At 43.5% G+C, this 26,722-nt stretch overlaps 1 protein-coding gene and 1 long non-coding RNA gene across 2 annotated transcripts in view; one reads left to right on the top strand and one right to left on the bottom strand.

Annotated features, from left to right (window-relative positions):
• Window positions 1–3,438: 3,438 nt before the first annotated feature.
• Window positions 3,439–16,340, bottom strand: LOC105714007 (uncharacterized). Its single transcript, XR_010344090.1, has 3 exons — window positions 16,255–16,340; window positions 15,184–15,312; window positions 3,439–3,598 (listed from the first exon to the last, which is right to left on the bottom strand). It is a non-coding gene; the product is annotated as an uncharacterized LOC105714007 (long non-coding RNA).
• JAZF1 (JAZF zinc finger 1) overlaps window positions 15,996–26,722 on the top strand; it is a 338,342-nt gene continuing 327,615 nt past the window's right edge. The window contains exon 1 of the mRNA XM_021670142.2: window positions 15,996–16,331. Coding sequence (XP_021525817.1) covers window positions 16,217–16,331 — 115 coding nt within the window. The 5' untranslated portion in view covers window positions 15,996–16,216. The remainder of the gene's footprint in view (window positions 16,332–26,722) is intronic.

Raw genomic sequence — 26,722 nt, forward strand, 5'->3', positions numbered from 1 at the left:
AACTTCAGGGAAGAGTAGATAAATAACATTCTCTGACATAAGCAATTAGCTGCTGGGTGTGAGAATGGCTAATCTCTGGCCCAGAGCAGCCAGAATTGAAGTTCAGATGGAAGCTGAGAGAGAGAGAGAGAAAAAAAAAACCCAAGGTCATTGTGGAAAAAGTAGACACTAACTCCACATTTGGGATCAAACCATTCAAAAAAGATATGGTGCTTCTTTCCCCGAAGTATATGAAGAAGAAATGTTAGAAGGAGATTTTTGTTTTGTGAGCTAGAAATCTAGAACAGGAAATTTAAGAAGATGGTGAGGCTATAGCTAGCTAATTATGAAGTGTGAACTGGAGAAGAAATGAAAGTCTGCAGCCACTCCCGCAAACTGGTGCAGTTATCACCCAAGGCAGCCAGCTGTCCCTGCAGGCCTCACTCTTCGCAGGGACTGTACCCCTCTCTCTGCAGTGAAGTATCTCCCCCAACCAGGATTTCACCAGGGACCTTGGGGGACCCTGGCTAATGTGGCCCCAGGAGGGAGGAGGAACTCAATTGTGGGCGAATGATAGGCGTTAGCACTGGGAAAAGGTGAAGGAATGTATTTTCAGTATAGGTTTGAGGTATAGGGAAACAACTTGTGAAACCCAGTATCAATTTGGGAAGTAGGGATGACGACCCCCAACCCATGAGATCTAGGGCTTCTCAAAGCAAAGGAGAAAAGGAGAGAACCCCCCAGGTCCTCAAAAGCACAGTTGCTTAACATTTGAATCACTGCTAAACCTCAGTTTGTTTATCTGTGAAATGGGAATAAATGGTACCTGCCTCTGTGGGAGGGTAAACGAAGCTTCCTGTGCTTGGCAAGCATTCTGGCACTTGCCGTCTTCTTAAGGTTTGCAGGCGCTTGGTGTTCACTATCTCACTTGCTGTGGGCTTCTCCACGTGTTTTAATACCATTAGCTCATTTACCCTCCATAATGGCTCCGTAACGTAGGCTGCTTTTTTTCCCCATTTTACAAATGGAGAAACTGAGGCACAGAGCCCTCAAACAGCTTGCCATGGTTATCTAGGAATTCAGTAGCAGAAGCATGGCTTGACCCTTGGCAATCTGGCATTACAGGTTGTATGTTTAACCACTAAGCCATACATGTCTCGTAGTAAATGGGAAAAAAATGGTAGTTGTGGCTATGGTGATAATGAGTGCAATGTAAAGGTACCATTATTTATCCCCAACAAGCAGATAAATAAAATGAGGCTTAGAAGGATTAAGTGATTCAAGTGTTAAGTAACTATGCTTTTGTGACCTACTTGTGGGGCTCAGGTCCCCATCAGAGGGATCCAGATAAATGCCACTAGGCCTGCTCCAGTGACAGCTCCTGGGTGGCTGGTGGGAGCCAGAAAAAGGGGGCCCCCGAACACATTTGGAGATGACTGATCTAGGGGCAGCCTGATGTGCCCTGTGCTGCTGGGACTCCTCACTCACTTTCCCAGGGTAGAGGTGGCCTCAGTGGGCTTAGCATGGCTCTGGAGCAGGGCTCCGAGCAGAGCGGCATTATGATAACACATGCAAGAACCCCAGGATTCTCCAGGTGGGGCTGCCAGGGACAGACATCGACACTTGCAGGAATGGAAGCCATTATAGGGCACCCAGAAATTCCCTGTCTTGTTTGGACCAGAAGGAGGAGACTCAGCCTGAGCAACATAGTGAGACCCCATGTTTACAAAAAATTAGCTGGGTATGGTGGCTTGTGTCTGTAGTCCCAGCTACTCAGGTGGCTGAGGTGGGAGATCACCTCATTTGAGGAGGTCGAGGTTGCAGTGAGCCGTGATCACCACTTCACTCCAGACTGGGTGACAGAGCAAGACCCTGTCTCAAAAAAACAAAAACCAAAAAAAAGAAAGAGAAGGAGGAGATTGTAGGAGTCAGGACACAGAATATGAACTTCAGTCCTCATTAGCGCTTTGACCATACACCTAGCATGGTGGTCTGGGGAAACACCTGCTCTAGTTTCCATTGAAGTCTATAACGCACTAAAACACTGCTTTGAGTTAAATGTAGTTTGAAAAGTTGGCTCCAGCTCAGCTTAAGAAACCACAGGAGAGTGAAAAGTTTATAAGCTACACCATTACTAAAATGACTCTGGTATTAAGGGATATAGCTCAGATTATTAATTTAATAACTGGCAGAGCAAAAAAAAAATGTTCTTGATTTTGGAAATGGTCTCATTCACTTACCAAGCAGGTAGATCAGACCTGCTTAAGTTTAAACTCATTTCTTCTTCTTTTTTTGCTTCCCCTCCCACCCCTCGCTTTAATCTTCAGCTTCCTTCAGTTTTCTGTATCTATAAATTGCTTTTGGGAAGCTGTACCCACAAAATGTTTCAGTATGCAGTTGACCTATTTTAGTTCCTACATTTTCTTTTGGTAAACACTTTTTTTACTAATAAAATGATGTGGTGGGGTATGGTGGCTCATGCCTATATTCCCAGCACTTTGGGAGGCCAAGGCGGGTGGATCACCTGAGGTCAGGAGTTTAAGACCAGCCTGGCCAACATGTTGAAACTGCATCTCTACTAAAAATACAAAAATCAGCCAAGCATGGTGGCACACTCCTATAATCCCAGCTACTCAGGAGGCTGAGGCACAAGAATCACTTGAACCAAGGAGGTGGAGGTTGTGGTGAGCTGAGATTGCACCACTGCACTCCAGCCTAGGCCACAGCGTGGGACTCCATCTCGATAAAATAAAATAATGATTTGGGGAAACAAAATTTTGAAAAGGGGGAAATGGAGTGGGAGATAGAAACGGAGTGGGAGTGATATCTGCCACAGTGAGCATTTTTGCTGTTCCTTTCACAACCGCAGTGACCTTTCCACTGGTGATGGTGTTGAAGTGTGGGAAAAGGGATGGAAAATCATCCCTAGTCTGAGGGCAGGTAGAAAAAGGCAGGTGAGTGAGAAAGTGCCTATGGGCTGATGACAGATCCAAAAGATCTCGACACTGAGATTCGGGGGCTTGATTAACTCAGCAGGAAGGCCTGCGAGTCTCTAGTGCAAAAGCAGGAGGAAGTTTCACATTTGTTGCAACACATTGTCATGGATCTCTCTTTCCTGCTACGACAACAGGCAGGGAGCTCTGCTATGATGACCTTTAGTCCTCAACTTTTGATTCTACCCTGTGGACTTCCAGATGCTACCTTAGAGTAGAAGGACCTGCCCTGCCACCCAGCCCCTGGTTCCACAATGGATAATTTGGCTTGGCAGAGCCTTTAAAGCCTAGTCTTTCATGACCCAGGTCAGGGAGCCTCAGTGAGTTGTATACATTTCTGTTGTACAGGCTTCTGTTCCAAGTCAATTGTAAAATGCTGAACAAATCAAATGGGGGATTACATTGAATGAATATTTAGAATACCAGAATTTCATTCAACTATGAGTAATAGAAACCTGAGAAGCAGTGGTTTAAATCAATAGGAATTTATTATTCTCTCACAGAATGAGAATTCCAGAAGTAGGCAGTACAGGGCTGATAGGGCAGTTCCAGTTCATCGTCCTAGTGTGGTCCACATTCTCACATTCATAAGATAGCTACTGATGCTCCGGCTGTCTCGCTGTGCTCTTGGGAACAGAAGGGAGGATGGGCCAAGTGAAAACAATGCCCAGCAGTTGAGTCAGTATGTTTTTTATTCTCACCCTGTTACTAAGGAGCAAGGTGGAAATAGATATTGGCTAGGTACCTAGAAGTCTCTGCTACAAGATGTCTCTGAATGGATGAAAATGTGAATTGCTGAAAGTGCCAACTGTAACATGGCAGGAACAAGTTCATAGAAAAATTCAGAAACTGCTGAGCTCTGTTCATTAGTTCCCAAAGGCTGGCAGGTAATACTGACTGATAATAATCCCACGAATCTAGCATTTATGACAAGCCTACACAATAGACAGTGAAAGACATTGCCACTGGAAACATGGAATCCAATTCATGAGGCTGCCACCCCCTACTCCAAAAATGGAACCCATGAAAGGCAACGTAGGAATATGTTAGGTACTATCTGAGTGAGCACGCATAGTTTTGCCAGTTTGCATGTTTTGCTTTTTTAGGAGATACATATATTTAAATGAAAATATTAAGTCAATTAAGTTTATATCAACTCTCTCTGCCATCTTCAAGCAAATCTTTCATGCTTAACAAGCTGGTGTCACTAGTTACCTAAGTCCAATAAGATGAATTTTTTAGATAACTGAGGAATTATTTTAAGCAAAAATTAATAAAAAATTAACCAGCAGTAGTGGAAATAATACTAAACCTTACTGTTTATTTCATCAACATATATTGAATAATTTAACATATGGAGAGTTGCTTTGTTTTTAAGTGACACACGATTGTACACATCGATGGGGTACAGTGTGATATTTTGTAAATATCAAATCAAGGTATTTTGTGTAAAAATCAAATATTGTGTAAAAATATTGTGTAAAAATCAAATCAAGGTATTTAGCATATCCATCACCTCATGGATTTACCCTTTCTTTGTAGTGAGAACATTCAAAATCCTTTCCTCTAGGTATGTTGAGATATACAATATTGCTAGCCAGAATCACTGTGTAATAGAATGCCAGAACTTATTCCTCCTATCTCACTATAACTTTGTACCCACTGACCAATCTCTCCCCATCTCACCCTCCCCTTTCTCCTCCCCAGCCTCTGCATCTGTGAGCTCAACTTCTTTAGGTTGCACCTGAGTGAGATCATGAAATATTTGTCTTTCTGTGCCTGGCTTATTTCACTTAGCATAATGTCTCCTGGGTTCATCCATGTTGCTGCAAATGACAAGATTTCATTCCTTCCTTATAGCTGAATAGTATTCCATTGTTTATAAATAACACATTCTCTCTCTCTCCCTCTCTGCTCTTTCTGTCTCTTTCCTTCTTTCCTCAGACTATAGCAGTGAAAATAACATATTTTCTTTACTCCTTCATTCCTTGATGATATTTATGAAAAATGCTCAACATCAGTTATCATTGGGGAAATGCAAATCAGACCACAGTGAGATATAACTTTACCCCAATTAGAATGGCTATTAGCAAGAAGAAAAAATAACAAATGCTGGCAAACAGGTGAAGGGGAACTCTGATACACTGTTGATGGAAATGCAAATTAGTATAGCCATTATGGAAAACAGTATTGAGGTTCCTCAAAAAATTCAAAATAGAACTACCATATGATCTAGCAATCTCACTACTGGATATATATTCAAAGGAAATGAAATCAGTATGTCAAAGAGATATGTGCACTCTCACGTTTATTGCAGCACTATTTGCAATACCCAAGATATGGAATCAACCTAAGTTGTGCAGAAAATAACCTTCCTTACCATTACCCACGCCTTCACCATCTGCCCCACACACACACCACACACTCCTTACCCTTCCCTCTCCCCACATGACTGCTATATCAGGAAGGAAAATTTTGTTTGATGGAGGTGCTGAGATATTCCTATTTCATGGAGAATAGGTTAGAGCCAGCAGGTACTCAGGCACTTGCGTTACACTTGCATTAAAAAAAAAAAAATCTTAATTAAGAGAATTGAAATGTATTTAGCCTGTAGACAACGTAAAAGTAAAAGGCTCTGGGAACTCTGAACCACTGATGGCGCGTATGTAAATTGCTAAGCTGACTCTGGAAAATGGTTTGGCAGAATCTATGAAAACTGAACATAGGCATATTTACGGACAACACTCATGGCCATCAACTTAGTGACACAGCTTCATCCGCAGCCCCACCCTAATGCTAGGACCCATTTCAGCCTCCCTTCCTCTGTGATAGCTCAGGCCTCCCTCCTGCAGCGTTCTCTCCATCAGCTGGTCAAAGGTGGTCTAACCTTAGCCCATCAGAGGCACATTCACTGCTGTGAACTGCAGCAAGAAAGATTAGGAGATGGGAAGCTTCCTCTCAATAAGCTCCCTGAACACTATGTAAACTTTCCCACCCCTTGTCCAGAGACCTTCGAACTCTATACCACTTAGGATGATGACTTCACCATCACTATCTAGTACTCTAAAGCCCAACACAAACTGCTTTATACAATAAAGACGAATCACTGGATCATGTAACAGCAAAGACCAATGTGGGCTTCAGGCACAGTTCTATCAGAATTCCAGTTCAGTTTCTCGGAGATCTCTTAATTCCACATTCTGCTAAGTTGGCTTTGTCCTCAGGCAGAAGTCCCTCCTGGTCTTAAGATGTTTTCCAGCATCAACTGGGCTAGATGCTTCCTTCTCAAATGATGAGAAGAGAGCAGGCAGAGGCTTATCTGGATAGAAATCCAGATAACCACTGGATAAAAGTACTGAACTTAATTCTGATGGGACTTTCTGGCCAAATGCCCACTTCCCAAACCAATCATTTTGGCAGCAAGATTCCAGCCGCCTGCAGTGCTGAAGCTGCAAGCCCTAGTCAAGCAAACCAAAACCAAAACTAAAATAATACCTGTTGCACTCCCCCCAGAATAATAAGTATCTCACTATGTCTACCACACTAAAAAGGATCCATTCAAATGACTCATCTCAAAATAAAGCAGGTATGCTCCAAAGTGATTTCACATCCTCATGATGTCTCTGAAATAGCAATGGTTGGCAATTTAAAGTTTCCTTCCTATAACTTAAAGTTCTACCTCATTGCTGTATTGGACTGTAACACCCACCCCCTTCTCCAAATAATCTAAGAAAATTCGGTTAGATGACCACATGCCATAGCATTTGTAGCAATGGATTCAGAGATAACAATCATAACTCATCTTTGATTAGCATTTTATAGTTTCCAGTGTGTTTTCACACGCAACATTTCATTTCATTCCCAGAAGCTGGGTAGAATCTGTACTGTTAGATCCAGTTTGTAGCTAAGGAAGTCTCAGAGAGATTGAGTGACTTCCCCAAGGTTAATGATTTATAAGTGAAAAAAAAAAGTTGGCATTAGGATCTAGGTCTTTTCAATACTGAACTTTTGTGAAGACCTTTCCTCTGATCAGTCTTTTGGACCAGGGTATAGAATAAGAAGATAAGATGCAAATGTGATTGTGGTTCGGAAGAATAAGAGACCAAGTAGGGATTATCTGAAGAAGGATTCCTCTGCTGCAGGACTTTGGTACACAGGAGAGAGAAGGCAGAAAAAGATATTCTCAACCTTTGCTTCTGCCCTTTTTTGTTTCCTTTCCCAATTTCCTTTTTCCTGTTTCTTTCTTGAATTCTCTTCTCTGCTACAACTTTCTCAAACACAATACCGAACACTCTCCATGCCCAGGCCCCATTCAAAAATCAATCCTGAAAAGGCATCATATTTTCAGGGGGTTGGGGACAGTCAGGGAAAGGCAGCAGGGGAGGAACACTGGATTGGGGAAGGGGAAAGTGAGAATGGGAATGGTGAAAGACAGAGAAAGAAACTGGAATCATGAGTTGGCTCTAACCCTGAAGACTGTAATCTAAAATATTTGATTACTATATACATTTTTAAAGAGAATACCTTGCAAGCAATGTGACTTTGAGCTGCAGACACAATAGAGGGAATACTCAAAGACTGGGCAGCCCAAACCTACCAACTGAAGGGTTTTGTTAATGATTTTATAGATAAAGACTGATCAGGTGCGGCCCGGCCTGGTGGCTCACACCTGTAATCCCAGCACTTAGGGAGGCCAAGGCGGGTGGAGCATAAGGTCAAGAGATTGAGACCATCTTGGCCAATATGGTGAAACCTGTCTCTACTAAAAATATGAAAATTAGCTGGGTGTGATGGTGCGCACCTGTAGTCCCAGCTACTTGGGAGGCTGAGGCAGGAGAATCGCTGGAACCTGCAAGGTGGAGGTTGCAGTGAGCCAATATCATACCACTGCACCCCAGCCTGGTGATAGAGCGAGACTCCATCTCAAAAAAAAAAAAAAAAAAAAGACTGGTCAAGTGCTATAAAAAATTATCTTTTACAGCACATGCTTTAGATAAATTTAGAGTACTTACACACTGAGCTTGTTGAAAATTTTCTTATGACTTTGATCTGCACTGGGGAATATGGAAAGACGTTGAGAACCAAGAAGTGTTACAACCAGGAAGACAGTCCTTATCAACTATTTATTTCCTCTGATATGACCATTTACCTGGGCAGTTCAGATATTATCTTCAAGATCTGTTTCAGGTGCAAAGAATACTCCTTGAATTATTTCCAACAAGAATTAGATTACATCTAATCTCACAGTGATGAGAAATAATTAATCCGGATATTCTTGGGCTGTTGTGGCAATAAGAGTAATCTAATTTTTGCACTGTGGCATGGAAGGAAAAATAGAGGTTGCAAACTGGAAGCTTTATGGGCCAACTGTGGGCCGCAGGTGGAATGTGTTTGCTTTCGTGTTTTAAGAGAATAGTTCTCTCCGGGGCTCCATTGCCCCATCATTCACACAATACAAAGGTGCATTCACACACCTCTTCTCTCATTGCATCCCCTGTCTGACCCTAAGGCTTCTGAGTTTGAGGCCTTGAAATAAGAAAAGTCATTTTATATATATATATATATATGGCAATACAGGGAAGAAAGAATCATTTATCTTGGCAAACACATAATGGGATGAAAATTACAGAAAGGTAAATTAAGTTATAAAACCCAGGGGAAGTCATTTCCTAGAAAAATGACTGGAATCTGGTTCCATTTTCTGAAAGGCAAAAGTAGCCTCCACATTGGTCCAGATCTGGAAAAGAAGGGATTGAGCTGCAGAGCCCTTTGAGATGGCGTTTAGCGGGACTGTTTGTTCTGTGACTCTGGGAACTAAAATTGCAACAGAAAATATCATTATGCCAAACAATTGGCTGAAAGGCAACACGAGTTAAGTCCTTACAAAACAGGAAACAAAGACAAAGAGCATGACAAAAGCAAAAGGGACACCTCATGACAGGTGATGCCTGTGTTCCCTACTCCACCCCAAAATCACCAGCAGGAAGGCACAGAGTGGAGGTTATCAGGAACAGGGTGAAGAGCAACAAAAGGGTAAAAAGTCTGACATCTCTCTCTTTTTTTTTTATTTAAAAGATGGAGTTTCACCATGATGGCCAGGCTGGTCTTGAACTCCTGACCTCAGCCTCCCAAAGTGCTAGGATTACAGGCGTGAGCCACCGTGCCCGGCTAAAAAGTCTGACATCTCCATAAAGTTTCATTTTCAAATAAGGTATTGAAGACCAGAAACAAGCTTGGTAACGGCAATGAGAGGATCTCCCAATAGAGAGGGAGAGGGGAAAAGACAAGCCAAGAGCTTCGGTTCCTGCTGGAGGCTGCATGACATCTCCATCATCAATTCCCCATCCTGATCCTCAGTATCCTCACCTAAGTGCATTTGGCAAAGTAGTATGCTTCTGTCCCTCTAGCTCAGTGTCTGTGATTTATATGAGCATGGGCTTGCCCCTAGATTCAAGGGGAGAGAACAAAAATGTTCTAGAATCTACAAATTCAAGTATGGATAGAATGTAAGGTGCCAGGACTCTGGAGTCAGACAGAGCTGAGTTCAGATCATAGGTCCAGCACTTACTAGCTTTAAGGACCTTAGCAAGTGACCTTATTTCCCAGGGTCATGTTTTTTCTCATCCACAGTTTGGGCATAATAGCATTTGTCTACCTCATAGGATTTAAGAACTGCTCTGTGTTAAGGCATCAAGTCCAACAGTAAGCACTCAATGAATGTGGTAATTGTTATTTAAATAATCATCATAATGAATTTGAACATCTGTGAAAGGGAAAGGTATCCTAGTCAGTCTACAAAAGGAGAGCTAGTGTCAAATCTCATGTCATGGCTGAATGGCTCCCTGCTTATCTCTGTTGAGTTGAATGGCTTTGCGTCAGCAGAGACTAGGAAACGAGCACCATCAAAATAAATGAGACAAACATTTTGTAAGTGCCTGTTACGGGCTCAGCACAGTCACTGCGCTAGACCTTAGAAAGAGGTCTTGCCAAGGGTGGGTCCACCATCGTGGTAAGGAATGACTTGTAATCTATCCAAGCTAAGAGAATGAAGACTATCTTGCCTTGATGCTACAAATAAGAGAACAGTAACAAATAGTTAGAAATTTCTTTAACATTGAAAACTGAAATCTTAGCATACTGCCTTATCACAGTGCTGAGCTATACTCCCATATAACTTTTATTGAGCAGTGCAGGCACAATGAAAGATAGTTTCTATTCTCAAGGAGGCTCCCATCAAGTGCAGAGGCCTCCAAGGAGGAATGCATTCACTCCAGGATGTGGGCCAGGCAATACTCTACAGTATGGTATGAAGATACTAGGCCTCCTATGCCTACGTTTAAAAAAGAGTTTGATTTGCTTCATAATATGCATACTACATTTGGTTTTGGTTTCGGTTTGTTTGAGATAATAGAGATAGAATCTCACTCTGTAGCCCAGGCTGGAGTGCAGTGGTGTGATCACAGCTCAGTGTAACCTTGAACTCTTGGGCTCAAGTTATTCCCCCCTGCCTCAGCCTCTTGAGCAGCCAGGACTACAGGTGTGTACCATCACATTCAGCTAATTTTTAAATTTACTGCAGACATAGGGTCTTGTTACATTGACCAGGCTGGTCTCAAACCCCTAGCTTCAAATGTCCTCCCACCTCAGCTTCCCAAAGTGTTGGGATTACAGGCGTGAGTCACTGTGTCCAGCCTATAATATATACATACTATATTTGAAAAGTAGCACCTGTATATAATTTATAAAAAAATATGAATATGAGATCAAGGTTCAAGTTTTCTTGCTGATGGGATTCTAGATCAAAAGGTTTGAGAACTACTGGTATACAGGAGATGGGAGACCAGGAAGCCAGTAGTCAGAATCTGATACGGAAGGAATTTGGCTAGAACACAGATGTCAGGCATCCAGCTCAGCAGGGAAGGAAGAGGAGGAGGTTATAGGGAAGGCTTCCTGGAGGAGATGACATGCTGAGTTGCTGCAGTGTATTTGGGGAAAGAGGGAAAAAGAATGTTTCAGGCAGGCTACACAACATTTGCAAAGAAAGGCAAGATGGACTTTGTGTGAACAAGTGAGTGCATTTTGAAAACTAAAATGGCAGCATGCAGGGGCTCACACCTGTAATCCCAGCACTTTGGGAGGCCGAGGTGAGTGGATCACTTGAGCCCAGGAGTTTGAGACCAGCCTGGGCAAATGGCGAAACCCCATCTCTACAAAAAATACAGAAAATTAGCTGGGCATGGTGGTGTGAGCCTGTAATCCCAGCTACTCAGGAGGCTGAAGTGGGAGGATCACTCTACTCCAAGAGGTCAAGGCTGCCATAAGCCATAATCGTGCCACTGTACTCCAGCCTGGGCAACAGAGTGAGATCTTATCTCAAAAAAAAGAAGAAGAAGAAGAAAGAAAACTAAAATGGTTTAGGGAAACTGTAGGAGGTAAGGCTGGGAGGCTTCTGCAGGGACCAATTATGGTCACTGAAGAGCAGGAAGCTTATTCTGGTAGTGAAATTACTGCTAAGACATTCTAGCAGGGGAGATGAGATCATAGAGCAGTATTCCCAACTTTATCTTCCAGTTTAGTTTCCACTGATACTTGTCTGAGTCCTAGAGGAAATGGATTGCAATGGTGTGAGCTGGTAAGACCTCAAAAAGCTACAGCAAAAAAAGGTGCTAGTAGCCTTTGAAGTTATAGAAATCCTCAAGACTATGCATTGCTGAGTGAGAATTAGTAACACCTAAAAACACATCTTTGGGCAAAAAAGCCTGTACAGTCTTTTACAAGCATTAGTGCCTTAGTGGCTCCATTAGAGTCAACAGCAACCGAAGTTATCATCTGAGTGAGCCAAAGCTGGAAAGGAGGGAAATAGTAAATACTAGAGCAGCTGAGAGGGTAGTACACAGGGTCCTACCATGCCACCCCTAGCAGGCCCTTAGAAGAGATCGAGAAGGACTTTGCAAAGCACCTAGTGCTCTCTCATGTGAGGAGAGACTGTGCTTGTCTTATTCAAATTGTATCCCTCATATCTTGCATGGTGGAACAGGACTGCAAGGCTGCACAGATCCCAGGGTCCCTGTTCATGCAGTTGCCTTTATAAATAGAGCCTTCTGGAGTTGTGTAATAGGAGGCTTGCGTAGATGTTAAATCAAGATAGGTTAAAGGAAAAAATGAAATATTGATTTCTTAGCTGCTTTTGTTAACATTATTCTAAATCTCAGGTTGGGCTGGGCTGAGCAGCAGCGGCTCCCATCAGATTTAGGCTTGAAGTTATCATCTGGGTAGCAGTGCGGCACATAACGTAGGGGAATGGACCTAGGATGTGCAATTAGAACTGCAGAGATTGGATGGGTGTTTTCCTACTTTAGTTCTGGAAAAGTCCTGCAAGGAACTAGAAATAAACGCCATAACTATGTATACAGTCAGTAGGCAGAAGTAGCTAGGTGGAGAGCTAGGGGCTAACACTCATGAAGAGTGGTCACTGGGGGCAACTAACAAGAATTTCCCCATTACTTATTCTAAGGCCAGCTCTTAATCCTAGGCAAAATGAGACTGGGGGACAAAATGAGAATTAATCACCAGAGAGCAGATAAAGCTGATTCATTTCTGAGCTGGAATAAAATCAATACAGAGAACTTGCTTGCATAAATATTAAACAAGAAAATCCGGAATAGACATCATCCTCCTTAGAAGAAGATGAGGCCTAAAGAAAGCATCCCATTTGGCCAAGGCCACTGTTGGTGGAAGTGGCAGCCTTAGTATTCAGGAGCTGGGAACATCAGACATTGTAAGTGTCCACAGACTTGCATGAGCTGAAGACCAAGGTTCATGATCTGCTCACTCGACACAGTGGTGACAATAGAAGAAACATCTAGTAAACCTGAAAATCACCTCAAGAGGGACCTAGAAAACAATCTAAAAAGCCAGAGAAAGCTAGAGTTCAAGGCAGTATAGAGTTAGATCCAAGACAGAATCTAATGTTCATATAGATCCTCTTGCATCATGAACAGATGTCCACACAGGACACAGGAAGTGCTCGGTTTTGATTATCAGTGTATGCCAAAATAAACCAATTCCTGTATGTGGAGGATAGACAGCTGTGTGAAGCAGCATCCTTCAGTGTCTTCAGTTGGCTCCATTAGACCAGCAGATTCACACCTTCCGGCAGCTGTCCCATCTCGAGGGGTACTGGACGTGCTGGATTTGGGGAGACTGCTATGGGATCTCAAACCATTTGTACTACTAAGTACCATATGACGGGGCCACTGCACATCCATACTTTGTGCCTACATATTGGGAGGCACTGGGCTCTGGGGAGAGGCAGATAGTTTTCAAGAAAAGACTCTTCAACCCAGAAAATGCTTTTCGTCTATAGCCACTGTCGTATCGTTCTGACTTTTCAGTTCCCTCACTGTCCCCTCTTCTTTCAAATATTTTCATTTTCCAAATCAGACAGGTAAATGTTTTTTACAAGTACAGAGGTATATCAGTCATCACCTTCTCTCTCAGATGTAGTAAGCTGAATTGTGTGTTTTATATATTTTTGTAGCTTAGATGTTGACTTTAAAGAGATATTGAAACAAACATTTTAAAAATGTAAGTATAGAAAGGTAAGCATGCTATTATAAAGCGATTTTTAAAAAAGTTCATATGCAGTTACTGTATCTTTGTCCTTCTATTGTCTATCAATGCCTTTTGAATGCACCATGAATACAGAGAAAAAAACTGTGCACCTGGGAGAACTTGCTTGATGTCCCTGGCTTCAGTTTACCATATCTCCAAAACCAATGGTTCTGACAGCCAGAGTATCTTCCAGATCTAAAATATCATAATCATGTATTTTACTTAAAGAATAGAAATGCCTAGAGTGTACAGATTTTTAAAAAGTAGCATGAGCAGAATGTCACATAAACGAAGCTTCAGTCATATGAAGTAGTAGGGTAGATTATTTTCAGGCAAAATAAACTGATTCCTTATAAAATATTAATAATTATCCAAGGTAGAGAAAATAATTTTGTCTTAAAAATCAAAATCTTGATTCATCTTGGAAGTTATTTTGGCTCATTTCATTTTTTTAAAAAAATCTAATTTTTCAATTTGGCCTAGCAAGGTTTTATTTTAGGAATACTGAAACTGACAGGAGGTAGTGGAGAGCCATGCATTACTTCCTTCATCTTTCACCTGCATATTTCTGGCACTTTCCATCTCTGAGCTCTCTTGCCTGAACCACTACTCCACACTCTTTTGGGAGTTAATAATTCCCCATAGACAATTTTCCCTCCAGAGGACAGAGTTGCTACTTCTTCAAAGCTTTTGGGGCTCCCCAGATGCTGCACAGTGGGGGTACCTAACACTCATCTCTAAGGGTGGCTGTTTTGGCACCATTTTTGGCTGAAGTTTTTGTATTGCATTTCCATGTCATTCGGTGTGCTGTGTGTCTGCCAGATATTCTGCCTGCTCTCAGTTGAAGGCCTTCCCAGATTGGGCAGCTGAATGTACTGCACAGCTGCCAAAATTCTAATTCAAGATCTAGAATTCTAACTCCTGCTCTTTAGACCCTTGTCTGGCCTTGGCCCCAGTCTCCTGCCAACTGGGTCCCTGGCTCATTATCAGGCACAACAGGGCCCTACCCCCACCCTCAACTGGACCCACGAAACCATTCTTGGCACCAAACTGAACTTCAAGACACAGCTGCCCCAGTCCCACCCAAGTCGAATCTCATCTCAGCAAAAGTTTGTCACCTTGTAAGCTACAAGACAGGAGAGATGAGCAAGAGAAAATGCCACTAGTGATGATCAGATCATAAAACTTCCTGTAACAACAGACACACTACATGTGCCTTTACTCTAAGCACTTGCACGAAAAGCAGACAATCCCATTATTAGAAATAACAGTAGATAGAGATGTAGAGTTTATGGAGGGAGGAATACTATTTCTCCATGTATCTGAATCAGAGGGTTAGTGAAATTTGCCGTATGGAAAAATGCTAAATTCAGTACACATATATTAATATTAATAAAAAATGTACTGCTGGGTCATAAACTGCAAGATAATGTGTAATATTTCTTAGGAACCAGGAAAAGTGCTACTGGAAAACACACACTTTACAGCAGAAATATGACTGCAACTGGAGGAGCGGGTGGGGACAAGAAAGTAATTGATTCTCAGCAAAATGCTGGGGGTTTTCAGGGAAGCTACTAAATTCAACTTATGTGCTTACCTGGTCAACATTGTGGTTTAAATGCTCACAGGATGAAATCGCTTCCTTTTTAAATGAAGAGTCACTATGTCCCTTGACCTTGTTTCTACTCCTTCTATCCTTAATCAATGCACGGTCCTTTCTGCTGTGCTGAAATGTAGATGGGTTAATTATCAGACCTGAGATGGTGGAGTGGGTACAGTGGGGTGCTGTGATTTGGGGTGATGAAATTATTTTAGTTTACGTTTTCCCAAAAGGAGCAGGGAGTATAAAAACCGTGGTACATATGTAAAACACAGGCAAATGCACTTGACAACCAGGCACTCTATTTTGAAATTTAAATAAAGCTAAGATTTTCTTCTGGCCTAGAGGGAAGCTTCATTAAAATCAATTAGTACAAACCTCCAGAGAACATAGACTTTTTTTAAAGAAGGTTTAAAGAAGAAGGTGCACACAATTACCTTTCCTGGGTCCCCTGTGAATGTGTCACACCTAGACAGGTGGCTGAATACAAAAAAAGGTCTCCAAGAGGGGCCAGGGTAACTCCCCGAGTTCTCCTCGCAGGGAGGTAGGTGTAATTAATCGATGTGTATATATTAAGAACGTTATATACATAACCAAGAAGGATCCAAACAGATGGCACGGATGGCAAGCCGTAAAGGGCAGGCCTAGCGAGATAAAGTTGGTGGCAGGGCTCGCAGGTGAGGCCTGGGTCCTAGCGCGGAGGTTGGGGCCGCACAGCTGTAGCCTCCCGCCCTGGTCCCTCCTCCCAGCTGCGGCGGCCTCCCCCCCACACCCGCCCTCACCCTCCCCCAGCCGCTCCCGACGCCGCCGCCGCAGCCACCGCCTCCTCCCCTCTGCCTCCCGGTGGCTCCTCGCTCTCCTTCCATCTCTCTCGCCCCCTCTCCCTCCGTCCCGTCCTCGCCGCTCCCCTCACCCCGCCTCTCTCCCCCTCCCCCAGCCCCTCCTCTCCTCACCCCACCCGGCCTGCCTCCCTCACTCGCCCGCCCGGCGCTCACAGAGCCGACACCAGGGGGGCTCTCGATGTAGCACCATGACAGGCATCGCCGCCGCCTCCTTCTTCTCCAATACCTGCCGATTTGGGGGCTGCGGACTCCACTTCCCCACCCTGGCCGACCTCATCGAGCACATCGAGGACAACCACATCGGTAAATGGCCCGGGGGTGGGCGGGGGTGCCGGGCGCGAGGAAACTCCTGCCCGGGCGGGGAGCCCCGGAATGGCCAGGGGTGGTCGGCGGGGAGGGAGGCGGCGGGGCGAGGAGGGCGCGTGCGAGCCCCTAGGTGGGGGGTGGCTGGATGCGGGGACGCGAGGTGCCGGGGGGTGGGGAGCGGGCTGGAGTGGGGGAGGGGGCAGGCGCCCCGAGGTGAGGCGGGCGGGCGGGCGGACGGCTGGGGGACTCCGGGGCGTGCACGCGGGCTGTGAAGTGGTGGGAGCGGGGAGCGCCGCGGCGAGGCGGCGGGGGGTGCGGCGGCGGGGCCGAGCGCCTGGACGCGGGGCGGAGGGCGCGGCGGGCGGCGGGCGCTGGGCGCTGGGCAGGGGCGCGGAGTTAGTTGGCTCGGGTGGTCCGAGCGGCCGGAGGCGCTGGGGGTTGCGGGGGGCGGGCGCTGCACGCCGCCGGCCGCTTCCGCCCCGGCTCTAGCTGTCAGGGCTCAGCGGCGGCTGCTGCCGCGGGGAGGTGGAGCGGGGGGGGGGCGGGGGTGGCTCCACCGCGGCAGCCATTCCGCTTCCTCCTCCCGCCGCCGCCGCCGCCACTGCGTCCTGTCAGCGCCGGTTGCTAGGTGTGGTGCGTCGGGAGGGGGCCGAGGCCGGCGGCCGCGGGGCGGGGGCCAGGGCGCTCGCCGTCTTCCCGGGTGGCTGCTAAGCGGCCCGGGCGGGGCTGGGACGCGGGACCGGGGGCTCGGGGTGCCCGCCCGTGCCCCGGCCTGGTGCGGACGCCCAGGCGCTGCGGGCTGAGGTCCTGGGTGCGCCTGCGGGCCGCGCCCAGCGCCCCGGGGTTGGCGCGCCTTGGAGGCCCCTGCGGTGGTGTCCGCTGGAGAACCACCCCCAGGGCCCACAGCCGGGCATTTAAATGCACCCCGGCTCTGCGATTTGCTTTTCTAATAGTGCTAGGCCCGAGGTGCGCCGGCTGCGCCCTGGGATCAGCGGCGGCCTGCGCAGCGCCCGGGGCGCGGGGGACGCCGGGGAGGGGGTGCCCCGCGGATCGGCTGCTTTCCCTTCACGCCTGGACCCCTGGGCCTTTCAACAAGTCCTCTGATTTGCAGAAGTCCTTGCACACATTTACACACTTCTATCTGGAACCCCTGCTAAGGGAGGTGGGCCGGGTGCATCTGGCTCAGGCGTTTCAGCCACCTGCGGAAGGTGTGGCCGACGCCCGCGAGTTGTCCTGCGTGGGCCAGAAGGTGAAGGGGCGAGCGATCTCCCAACGGGCTGGGGCTGTCTAATCAGAGAACCTGTAAATTGCCCCAGAAAGTCCAAATGAATGCCATGGATTCAGCCATGTGGATGCAGCTCACGTTTCTACAAAGTTAAGAGAATGAATCACGACTGCTGTGTATTTATGCACGAATAAAATGAGGCAGAACCGTATACTCCTTTGCTTAGTATAGTGCTATCTCTGCACACAGTGGGTGCTTAGTAAGTGTTGAATACCTGTTTAGAATGTGATTTGATGGGCCATTTGGAATAGGAGATAATCATGGGAAACGTCTACAAAATGTCTTTCAGAAGAAAATTCTGTTGAGTAATTGTCCAGGTTTTGAAACTTTACAAGTTTCAGGCGTCCTTGTAATAGCTTCTTCCATTTCCTCTGATAAAGGTGTGACAGAAGAGCTAGGCAAGTTTTGGTAGTCTTAAAAGCAGTTTAATGGAGCAACAAATTTGCTGATTCATAACATGATTGAATAGTCATAACTGAAAGTGCTTCAAAGTATTAAATCAGATTTTTCATGATGGCTAGTTTAAAATAAAGTGAAAACACCGGTATTGTGAAGTTCTGGTAGAAATGTTATTAGTTCAAGTTCTTCCCCTTACTCCCAATGATAAGTAGAAAATAAGAAATAAATAATGCTATACATTAATATGAATGATGTAAGTAATATAAATAACTAATATCTCTTGACTTAGGGAAGGCTATCATTGCATATCCCATTCATTCTCTCTAACAGTTATTTGAGAATAAACTATAATTTAACAAACTGGTTAAAAGACAGTATAAATTATATTTATTAAAATGTGTTAAAGACAGTTATCCTTCTTGAGATTTAGTTTGTATGAGATGGTTTAAAACTTGGTGAATCATGAGGTTTTAAGTGTAGAAATTGTCTTAATATTTTGCACACATTTTTTAAGAGGGCTAAGAGCTTGATACATTTTCTAAAACTCAGCTTTGAAGTAATGGTACTTCATTCCCAGAAAGCTAACGTTGTCCTTTTAATAGTGAAAATATGCAAAAATTAAATTTATAGCAATAGCAGTGACCTAGGCAAACTGTGTGGCAGGGCTAGCACAGTTGAAAATAGTTTGAACCAGCAAACTTTATGAAAACTAAATGTTAAAATGAACAAACACTTGCAATTCCCAGGATGGAGAGACTTACATACCTCTGCTGGGGAGAGACCCTTTGCTATCAAAGGCAGCCCTATATGCGGAAAGAAGTAAGAATTGATCTTAAGAAGAATAAAAATATCCTGGTTAGTAGATAGTGTCATATAAACACACTTTTGATGAAGAGACATGGGTGAAAACATAAAACATTTAGTGAAAGTTCTATACAGGTATTGTTATGTGGTATTTATCATTTGTGATTCAATCTATAAATATGTGGAGACAGTTATTTTTAATGATTGATTTACTGATTTCATGTTTGTTGGTGAGTGGTTACATTAAAAAGATTCACGAAAAGAACAAGAAATGTATTATTTTGCTTTTAATTTGTTCAACAGTCTTGTTATTTAGGAACAATGAGTGTTAGAGAGATATGCTTAGGCCAGTGTTCCATTTTGGGGGCCTATCTGGGTTATTACCATTTAGCCACTAGTAAAACTCCTTAAACAGTGATAAAATGAACATTTATGGGAATATGATGTGTTTCTTGCTTGGCAGATTTTTCAAGGCCTATATTTTTCATTATGAAAGTATTATGTTTAGTTTGGATTAATTAAGTGCATTAAGTTGAGAATAACTCTCTGTCATCTCATACATGTACACTTAACTTTTGTTTTTAACTATTTTCCTCTCCCTGTAAGGAACAAAGATTTGGGGCTTTGAAACCAAGGGAAGTGTGATTTTCACCATCCACTTTTTCAACTCTTCCCTCCTGGAAGAATGCTGTACCAGTGTTCCTGTCTTCTTTCTTGCATTTCACTGCTGGTTCGGTACTGGAATACCTGTCTCAGTGTACACACTGAATATCCTAGCCAAAACTTTCCTCACCTCCGCTTAAATTGCCTAGAAATCCCATAGCCCTGCAACTGTGAAGTGCTTCTCCATCAATTTTGCTATCAGTTCGTTCGTAGGTCTGGCTCTTTCGCATGGAGATGGGAAAAGCAGGTCCGAGTTTGTTTGCTTCTTATTTCAAGTAGGTCATTGAATTTGTGGAAACACTCTTGGTATGAACATCCTAGATAGATGAAGTTAAACTGGTGACTAGGAATCTTAGAAACACCAGGAGCACTAAATTTAGCACTGAAGGTCATGCCCCAGGCTCATGAAATGCCTGCTGCAACCCTGCATCCCAGTGCTATGAAATTGTTTGGCTTTTTGTCTCAGAAACACAACTGTTGAATCAGTCTTAGCTTATTTGATTATTTGGTGAATTTTTAAAAGTACCTCTGTATTTTGAATTTATTTATGTAATAATATGTATATTGAGTCCCTGCTTTATGCCAGGCAAAGTTCTGAGCACTTGATATCTTTTGGTTAACAGAATGAAGATGTCACTCTTTAGGGAGTTGTTCATTCTAGGGGAGGGGGCCAGACAATGAACAATTGAAGTATGTGATATACACGGTGTTGGGAGGTGGTTAGTGATTGAGAAAAGAGGAAAGCTAAAGCAGGGTCTGGTGTTTTGGGAGGAGAAAGTATTGGAATTTTAAATAGGTTAATCAGGGTGGGCCTTGCTGAGAGGTTGATATGGGAGACAAAACTTCCAAGGAGGAGTAAGAGTTAGCCATGAGAACATTCCGGGAGCGGACAATACACAGGCCCCAGGGCAGGACTGCACCTCTTTAATAGAAACACAGGAATCTGACCGAATTCAATTATTCATGTGATAGTACTGGGTTAGCAGGTCATCTAGAACTTTCCTAAGATATTGGGAGCCTCAGCTTTGCCATTGGAACAGATTTCCCTGCAAGGGCCCAGTTAAAAGGTAGAGTCTCATTGACCAAGAATGGCTTGCATTAGCTATGACTTGATTCTTGACCACAAATATCAACAGGTTTCTTGTTGTGAGTCTCTACTCGTTAGTGTCCTCATCTCCAAAACCCAGGTAATAAATCTATAGTGCTTCATTTCATGGGATAGATTTATAAACCATCTGATTAATAAAGGTCAAAATTCCAAAAGAAAAATCAGGACACTTAATATCAAAAATACAGGATTTGGCTTCTAAGATGAGTTAGTAAATATTTGCATTATTTTCTCAAAGGAGCACCACGGTATACTAAATAGAAGGAGATAGGCTGTACAATACATCGTAGGCCCTTATTACTCCCACTTTTAGGTGAACAAACTAAGATACAGTTTATAATTGCCTAAGCTTTCATGGCTGGTGTGTATGATTTGAGATTTGAATTCCAGACAAGTATACAAAGCTGAGCCAGTTGCCAATTAGGTGAAGAACGAGACAGTCCTCCCATCTCCTCCTCTCACAGGGTTGGTCTGTGCTTCCTCCTTTAGAAAGTAACTGAACTCGAGATGAACATCATCTGAGCAGCAGCATAGCCAACCCAGCCTGCTTGGGGTTGAATACACGTGTCTGCCACTGGTCAGCTGTATGACCAGGGACAAATTAACCATACTCTTCTCTAAAATAGGATAGTAGTAGCATCCATCTCACAGAGTGGTTAATGGGGATTAACTGAGATAATATATATGAAGTACTCACCTACAATAATAAGTTGTCTGCATCATCTAGTTTCTTGCCATTTGTGTATTTGCTAAATAAATATGTAATCCTACTGTGAAAGTCTACATTCGAGGTTAACATGGGTTGTATCCACCTATTCATGGTGCTGTTCTGGGCATTTTACAACTGTGTGACATCATCAGGCTCTTCCTAGGAAGGACTGAGAATGGGAAATAGGAGACTCCTCAACAGTCTAGTGCTGGTGTTGCAGCCTCTGGCCATGTTCTCTTTTGTGTGGCCAGAGGCACTTCAGACCCTGGCAGAGGTGTTTGCCACAGTGGACTGGGAAAGTGGTGTCAAAGCCAGCAGCTTCCAAATGGCCTTTCCTTGTGGCCTGAATTTATTTGAAAAAATCCAGGACTAGAAAGAGGCACTGTGCATTGGCCCTGTGGGTGCATTCCCTTGAGGACACTTCCTGTGGGGAGAAGGAATGACTGAATGAATAAATGAATGAATGAAAGGCTTGTTGCCTCCTGCCCTGCTCTATGCCTATGCCCTGTGGCTTGGCAGCAAGATCTCCGTTACTCCCAGGGTTCCTGAGAAGCCCCCAGGTGTAGTGCTAGGAGAAGTTTTAAATACACACACACACACACACACACACACACACGCACACACGCACACCCATAGGCAGGATAAGGGAACCCTACATCTGAAATTTCACGGCAGTCTTTAAAACTCTGTCTTCAGTGGTTTCTCCGTTTGCCCCTTCTCACCTGTAAACAGATCATCCTTTATAAAACATCACTGTTCAACATCCTGTCTCATAAGTTTCACAAGCTTGTAATTGTTTTCATTTAGTATACACGTTTTCTGACATGTGACTGAAATGTACAGACATGTACATGCAGCCTGCAACTGACTGGGTTGAAAAAAACCTCCATATTCTTCAGAAAATGGTTTCCTTTAGAGTTCATATATTTTGAAGATTTTTCCTACCTTGACAGTTCTAGAAATACAAACTGACAGCTGTTTTGAGAAAACCCAATTCTTCCCGTAGATGACAGTGAGGATGCCTCAAGGCTGGCGCAGGCTGGTGACACTTGAAGAGGGACTTCCCTGGGACTGTTTGGAAGCCAGAGGCCTGGTGTTGTAGACTGAATCTGAGAGACAGGAGACAATGTTTCTGAATTCCTTAAAAACCCTCCTTTTCTAGTTGTTGTTTCTAGGGCAAGAATCATACATACCCCACATTTCCTTGCGTTTCTCCACTGGATTCTTACCCCTGCCTTCAGAGCTTGACAATGTAGACGTGTCCTGCATACGAAGAAATACTTACTGGATTGTAGGTACACATTTTGTTTCATGATGAGGTAATAGATTTATTGCATGTTGACCTGGCTAAAGTATTTAATTGAAAAGTGTCCTTTATTTAGAATCTGAAGATGAGAAACCATAGATGTCAGAAGTTTGTGTGTATTTTCAAAAAGTGCTTTTTGACCAGACGCAGTGGCTCACGCCTGTAATCCCAGCACTTTGGGAGGCTGAGGCGGGTGGATCACGAGGTCAAGAGATTGAGACCATCGTGGTCAACATGGTGAAACCCCGTCTCTACTAAAAATACAAAAAATTAGCTGGGCATGGTGGTGCATGCCTGTAATCCCAGCTACTCAGGAGGCTGAGGCAGGAGAATTACCTGAACCCAGGAGGTGGAGGTTGCAGTGAGCCGAGATCGCGCCATTGCACTCCAGCCTGGGTAACAAGAGCGAAACTCCGTCTCAAAAAAAAAAAAAAAAAAAAGTGCTTTTCATTTAATATGTTTTATTGATGTAAAGAAAATTATATTTTTCCCTTGCTGTAAGAACTGGAACGTGGCATTAGTTTTCACCTACTTTTTTTTTTAAGGCTAGCTGCAAGCAGGGACCAGATTAATGGATATCCTCTTTAAGGATGAAGTCTTTCCAGTTGCTCTCAACTTTGCCAGGAGTCAAAGGGACTCTTCTTGGGTCACTAACGATAGACAGTCTGCCCAGCACCAGAGAGCACTGATAGTCCCTTGATGGCCATTGTCCCTTGCCTGGCTCACCGACTGGCCTCCCAAGGAAGCACTGTTTATTGTTTGCCAGACTACAATGGTGATTTTCTCCTAAGATAGACCTCCTTGAAGGGACACAGGCTGGATACCAGGTTAATAACACTGAAAAACTCACCATTTCTTTGGTATTATCTGTATAATTGATACATAGAAATAAATACATATTTTAGACACAAAGGCATACAGGATATCTCAGACATATATAAATAATACATGTATATGTCTAATGCACATACCACATATATGTGTGTATGTGTATCCATATGTGTGTATTTATGTGTGTGTATATATACTTTTGTATTATACATTCTTTCCCTCTCTCTCTCTTTTTTTTTTTTTTGAGACAGAGTCTTGCTCTGTCACCCAGGCTGGACTGCAACCTCTGCCTCCTGGGTTCTAGCAATTCTCCTGCCTCAGCCTCCCAAGTATCTGGGACTACAGGTGTGCACCACCACGCCCAACTAATTTTTTGTATTTTAGTAGAGACAGGTCTTTACCATGTTGCCCAGGCTGCCAGGCTGGTCTCGAACTCCTGAGCTCAGGCAGTCCACCTGTCTCGGCCACCCAAAGGCGTGAGCCACCACGCCTGGCCCCTTTGCCCCTTTCAAGATCACCATGGATAGTGAGGACAACCACACATTTTTGAGTATTTCTTATATATTAGTGCCTAAGACAGTACTTTCTGTCTCTAAGGATTTGAAATTTATTTGGAGAGACCAGACATGTACAGACTGAGATAAATGATAAATACTAATAGGGACCACAGAGGCAGATTTATTGTGAAGCTAATGAAGCTCCAGCCCCAGGGCCCCTCAACTGTGTAACACATTCCTTGCCGTTTTTGAATATATTGCCAGGGCTCACCCAGCACTTTCCAGGGCCCTGGAGGAGCCCTAGCAGTGTACAAAGCAGGGCCTTCATGGGATTATAACTGGTAAAATTGGGAGAAGATTTTAGCAGCAATCACTTAATGTTTTTCTTTCCCATTCTGAGTTCCCTGCTGTCACATTTCTCGTTGGGTTCAATAAGACTGGACTTGAGAGTGCTTTTGAGATCTAGCTAGAGGGAAGTTGACTTGGGGCCACATTTCGTTTGGGTTTAGTGGGATATATTTATGCAGTTCATAGTCATCTCTGTGTCAAGTTATCTGTAGCCATCCTAGTGTAGAAATTGCTTCATAGGATCGCCACCTGCTGCGCCAGCTCACCTGGAGTCCTTACACAAAGGGGAGGGTCAGAGAGAGCACTGCAGTGCTAACGGGTACCATGATATCTGCTGTGGGATGGTTTAAGGTGTATGGACCCAGGTCTGTGGAGAATTCTTTTACTTGTTAGGTGTGTAAAATTCTGCGTGGAGGATTCAATTCTTATCTAAGTGTAGTCAGTATGAAAGTTCTTTTCTGTTAGGAATATACTCAATAATACAAATATACTATTACACGTGCACCATTTTTAATGGGAAGTCTGTGTTTAAGATTCTTGTTCATTTGACATGAATATGCCTGATACCAAAAATACTGACAACAAACTTGTTAATGAGTATCATTGATACAAATAGTATTTAAAGTTAGTCACTGTACGAGAAAATGTGAAATGCCCTGGATTTTTATGGCTTATATGTGAATGAAAATTGAGAGGTGATCACAGATTTGACAACAATCCTGAAAAGGTATATTTCATTGCTAATAAAGAACTATAAGGCTAAAAGTAACTTTTCTGAGTTATCCATAATTAGGAATAAATTTTGATCACCTATGCTTGAGGGGAAAGTGATTCCTTCTTCTACCCTTTAGAAAATGATATTAATATAAATCATTGTCATATGAGGATTCATCAGAGTATACAGCCCAAAAGAAGTATTTATAGCAGTGTGTCAGGAAGTTAATTAATACACATACTGGGTTCTCTTCCTGGATTCTGATTTTAGGATGTTTTGGTATTGCAGCTCATAAAATTGTGTGATTTGTTGTGATTTCTTAACCTTAATAAATTACTTTTATAAACATTTTATAACATTAAATTTTTTTTTGTAAAAAAGGTCTGAAACTGCAGGCCTACAAAACTTGGGCCTATTCCTTGAACTTCCAATTAGGGAATCATTACTATGTGCCACAGACAGTGCTAAATAATTTTTGTATAGCAAAAAATACTGTATTGTATTTTAAATACTGTATTGACCCTCACAGTAATGTGAAGTAGACATTACCCCCATCCTATAAGTACTGCCTTCCATTTGGAGTTAAATATGCTACCATATTAGTCAAACACTACACCTAGTGAAATATGGACTAGAATGTTTGTTTATATTGGTGTAAAACAGAAATATTTTCCTTCAGGACAGAGAGCCTCTTTTACCTCAATAAATGTGATTATTTTAATGGATCTTTCCCTCTCTGTCTTGTAGTCCCTGCCCACAGCTGCACCAGCGGGGGTGTGCACTGAACTGTGTGGTCACCTCCTGTGCCCTGTTTCCTCCCCCAGAAACTCAGGGTCTTGTCATCTTCCTATTTTCCTCCCCAAGACATGTTTTCAGAAATGGTATGAAAATAAAAATTGAGAAGTACTTGGGCTGTGAAAAAAATAAATCGCCAAGGTAACTTTGGGCAGTGAAAAACATCTTTGAAATTAATTTCTGTAGATGTGTATCTCTGAGGGCTACATATTTATGTGTTTATATGTTTGTGGCATTCACGCAAATACCAGTTTTATAATTAGTCCACTATAGTTTATCTTAAGGGAATCTGAAAAAGACTTTTTTAAAAGCTGATTTAGAAAGGAAATTGATTTTCCTTCTTAAATTGCCAGGGGTATTTGGTACACAGGAGGCAGGGGCCTGGGTGGGGAGAAGCATGGACTGTGAGACTGTGAGAAGCATGGACTTTTGAGATCTAGCTAGAGGGAGGTTGAATTGGAGCCACACTTCGTTTGGTGTTAGTGGGATGTATTTATGCAGTTCACAGTCATCTCTGTGTCAAGTTATCCCTAGCCATCCTAGTGTAGAAATTGCTTCATATTAGTTTAAATCACACAGCTCACCTGGCACATCCAGCTCACAGAACTGGATTTTGAATCCTGATCTCAACAACTTTAGCTTTTCAAACTTGGGCAGCTCTTACAGTCTTATTTGCATGAAATAGTAATACTATTATTTATTATTTTGGGGGTCCCGAGATTGATTTTTCTTTCACAGTATCTACTGGCTAGTGGCTTTAATAAGTAGTATGCAGTGTTAGTACCATGCAACGCAGGAGGAAGCCAGGACACAGAGCAAAGAACAGCCAGGAAAATACCCCGGGGGAGCCAGGGCTGGCTTTGCTCCCAGGTGTGCCCATATACTCAGTGCTTGCTCTTTACAGCCTAAGTTGTGATCTTTTACAAGA

This window comes from Aotus nancymaae, unplaced genomic scaffold (genome assembly GCF_030222135.1).
Source record: "Aotus nancymaae isolate 86718 unplaced genomic scaffold, 86718_ANA_hifiasm-v0.15.2.pri h1tg000025l, whole genome shotgun sequence".
Classification (NCBI taxonomy): domain Eukaryota; kingdom Metazoa; phylum Chordata; class Mammalia; order Primates; family Aotidae; genus Aotus; species Aotus nancymaae.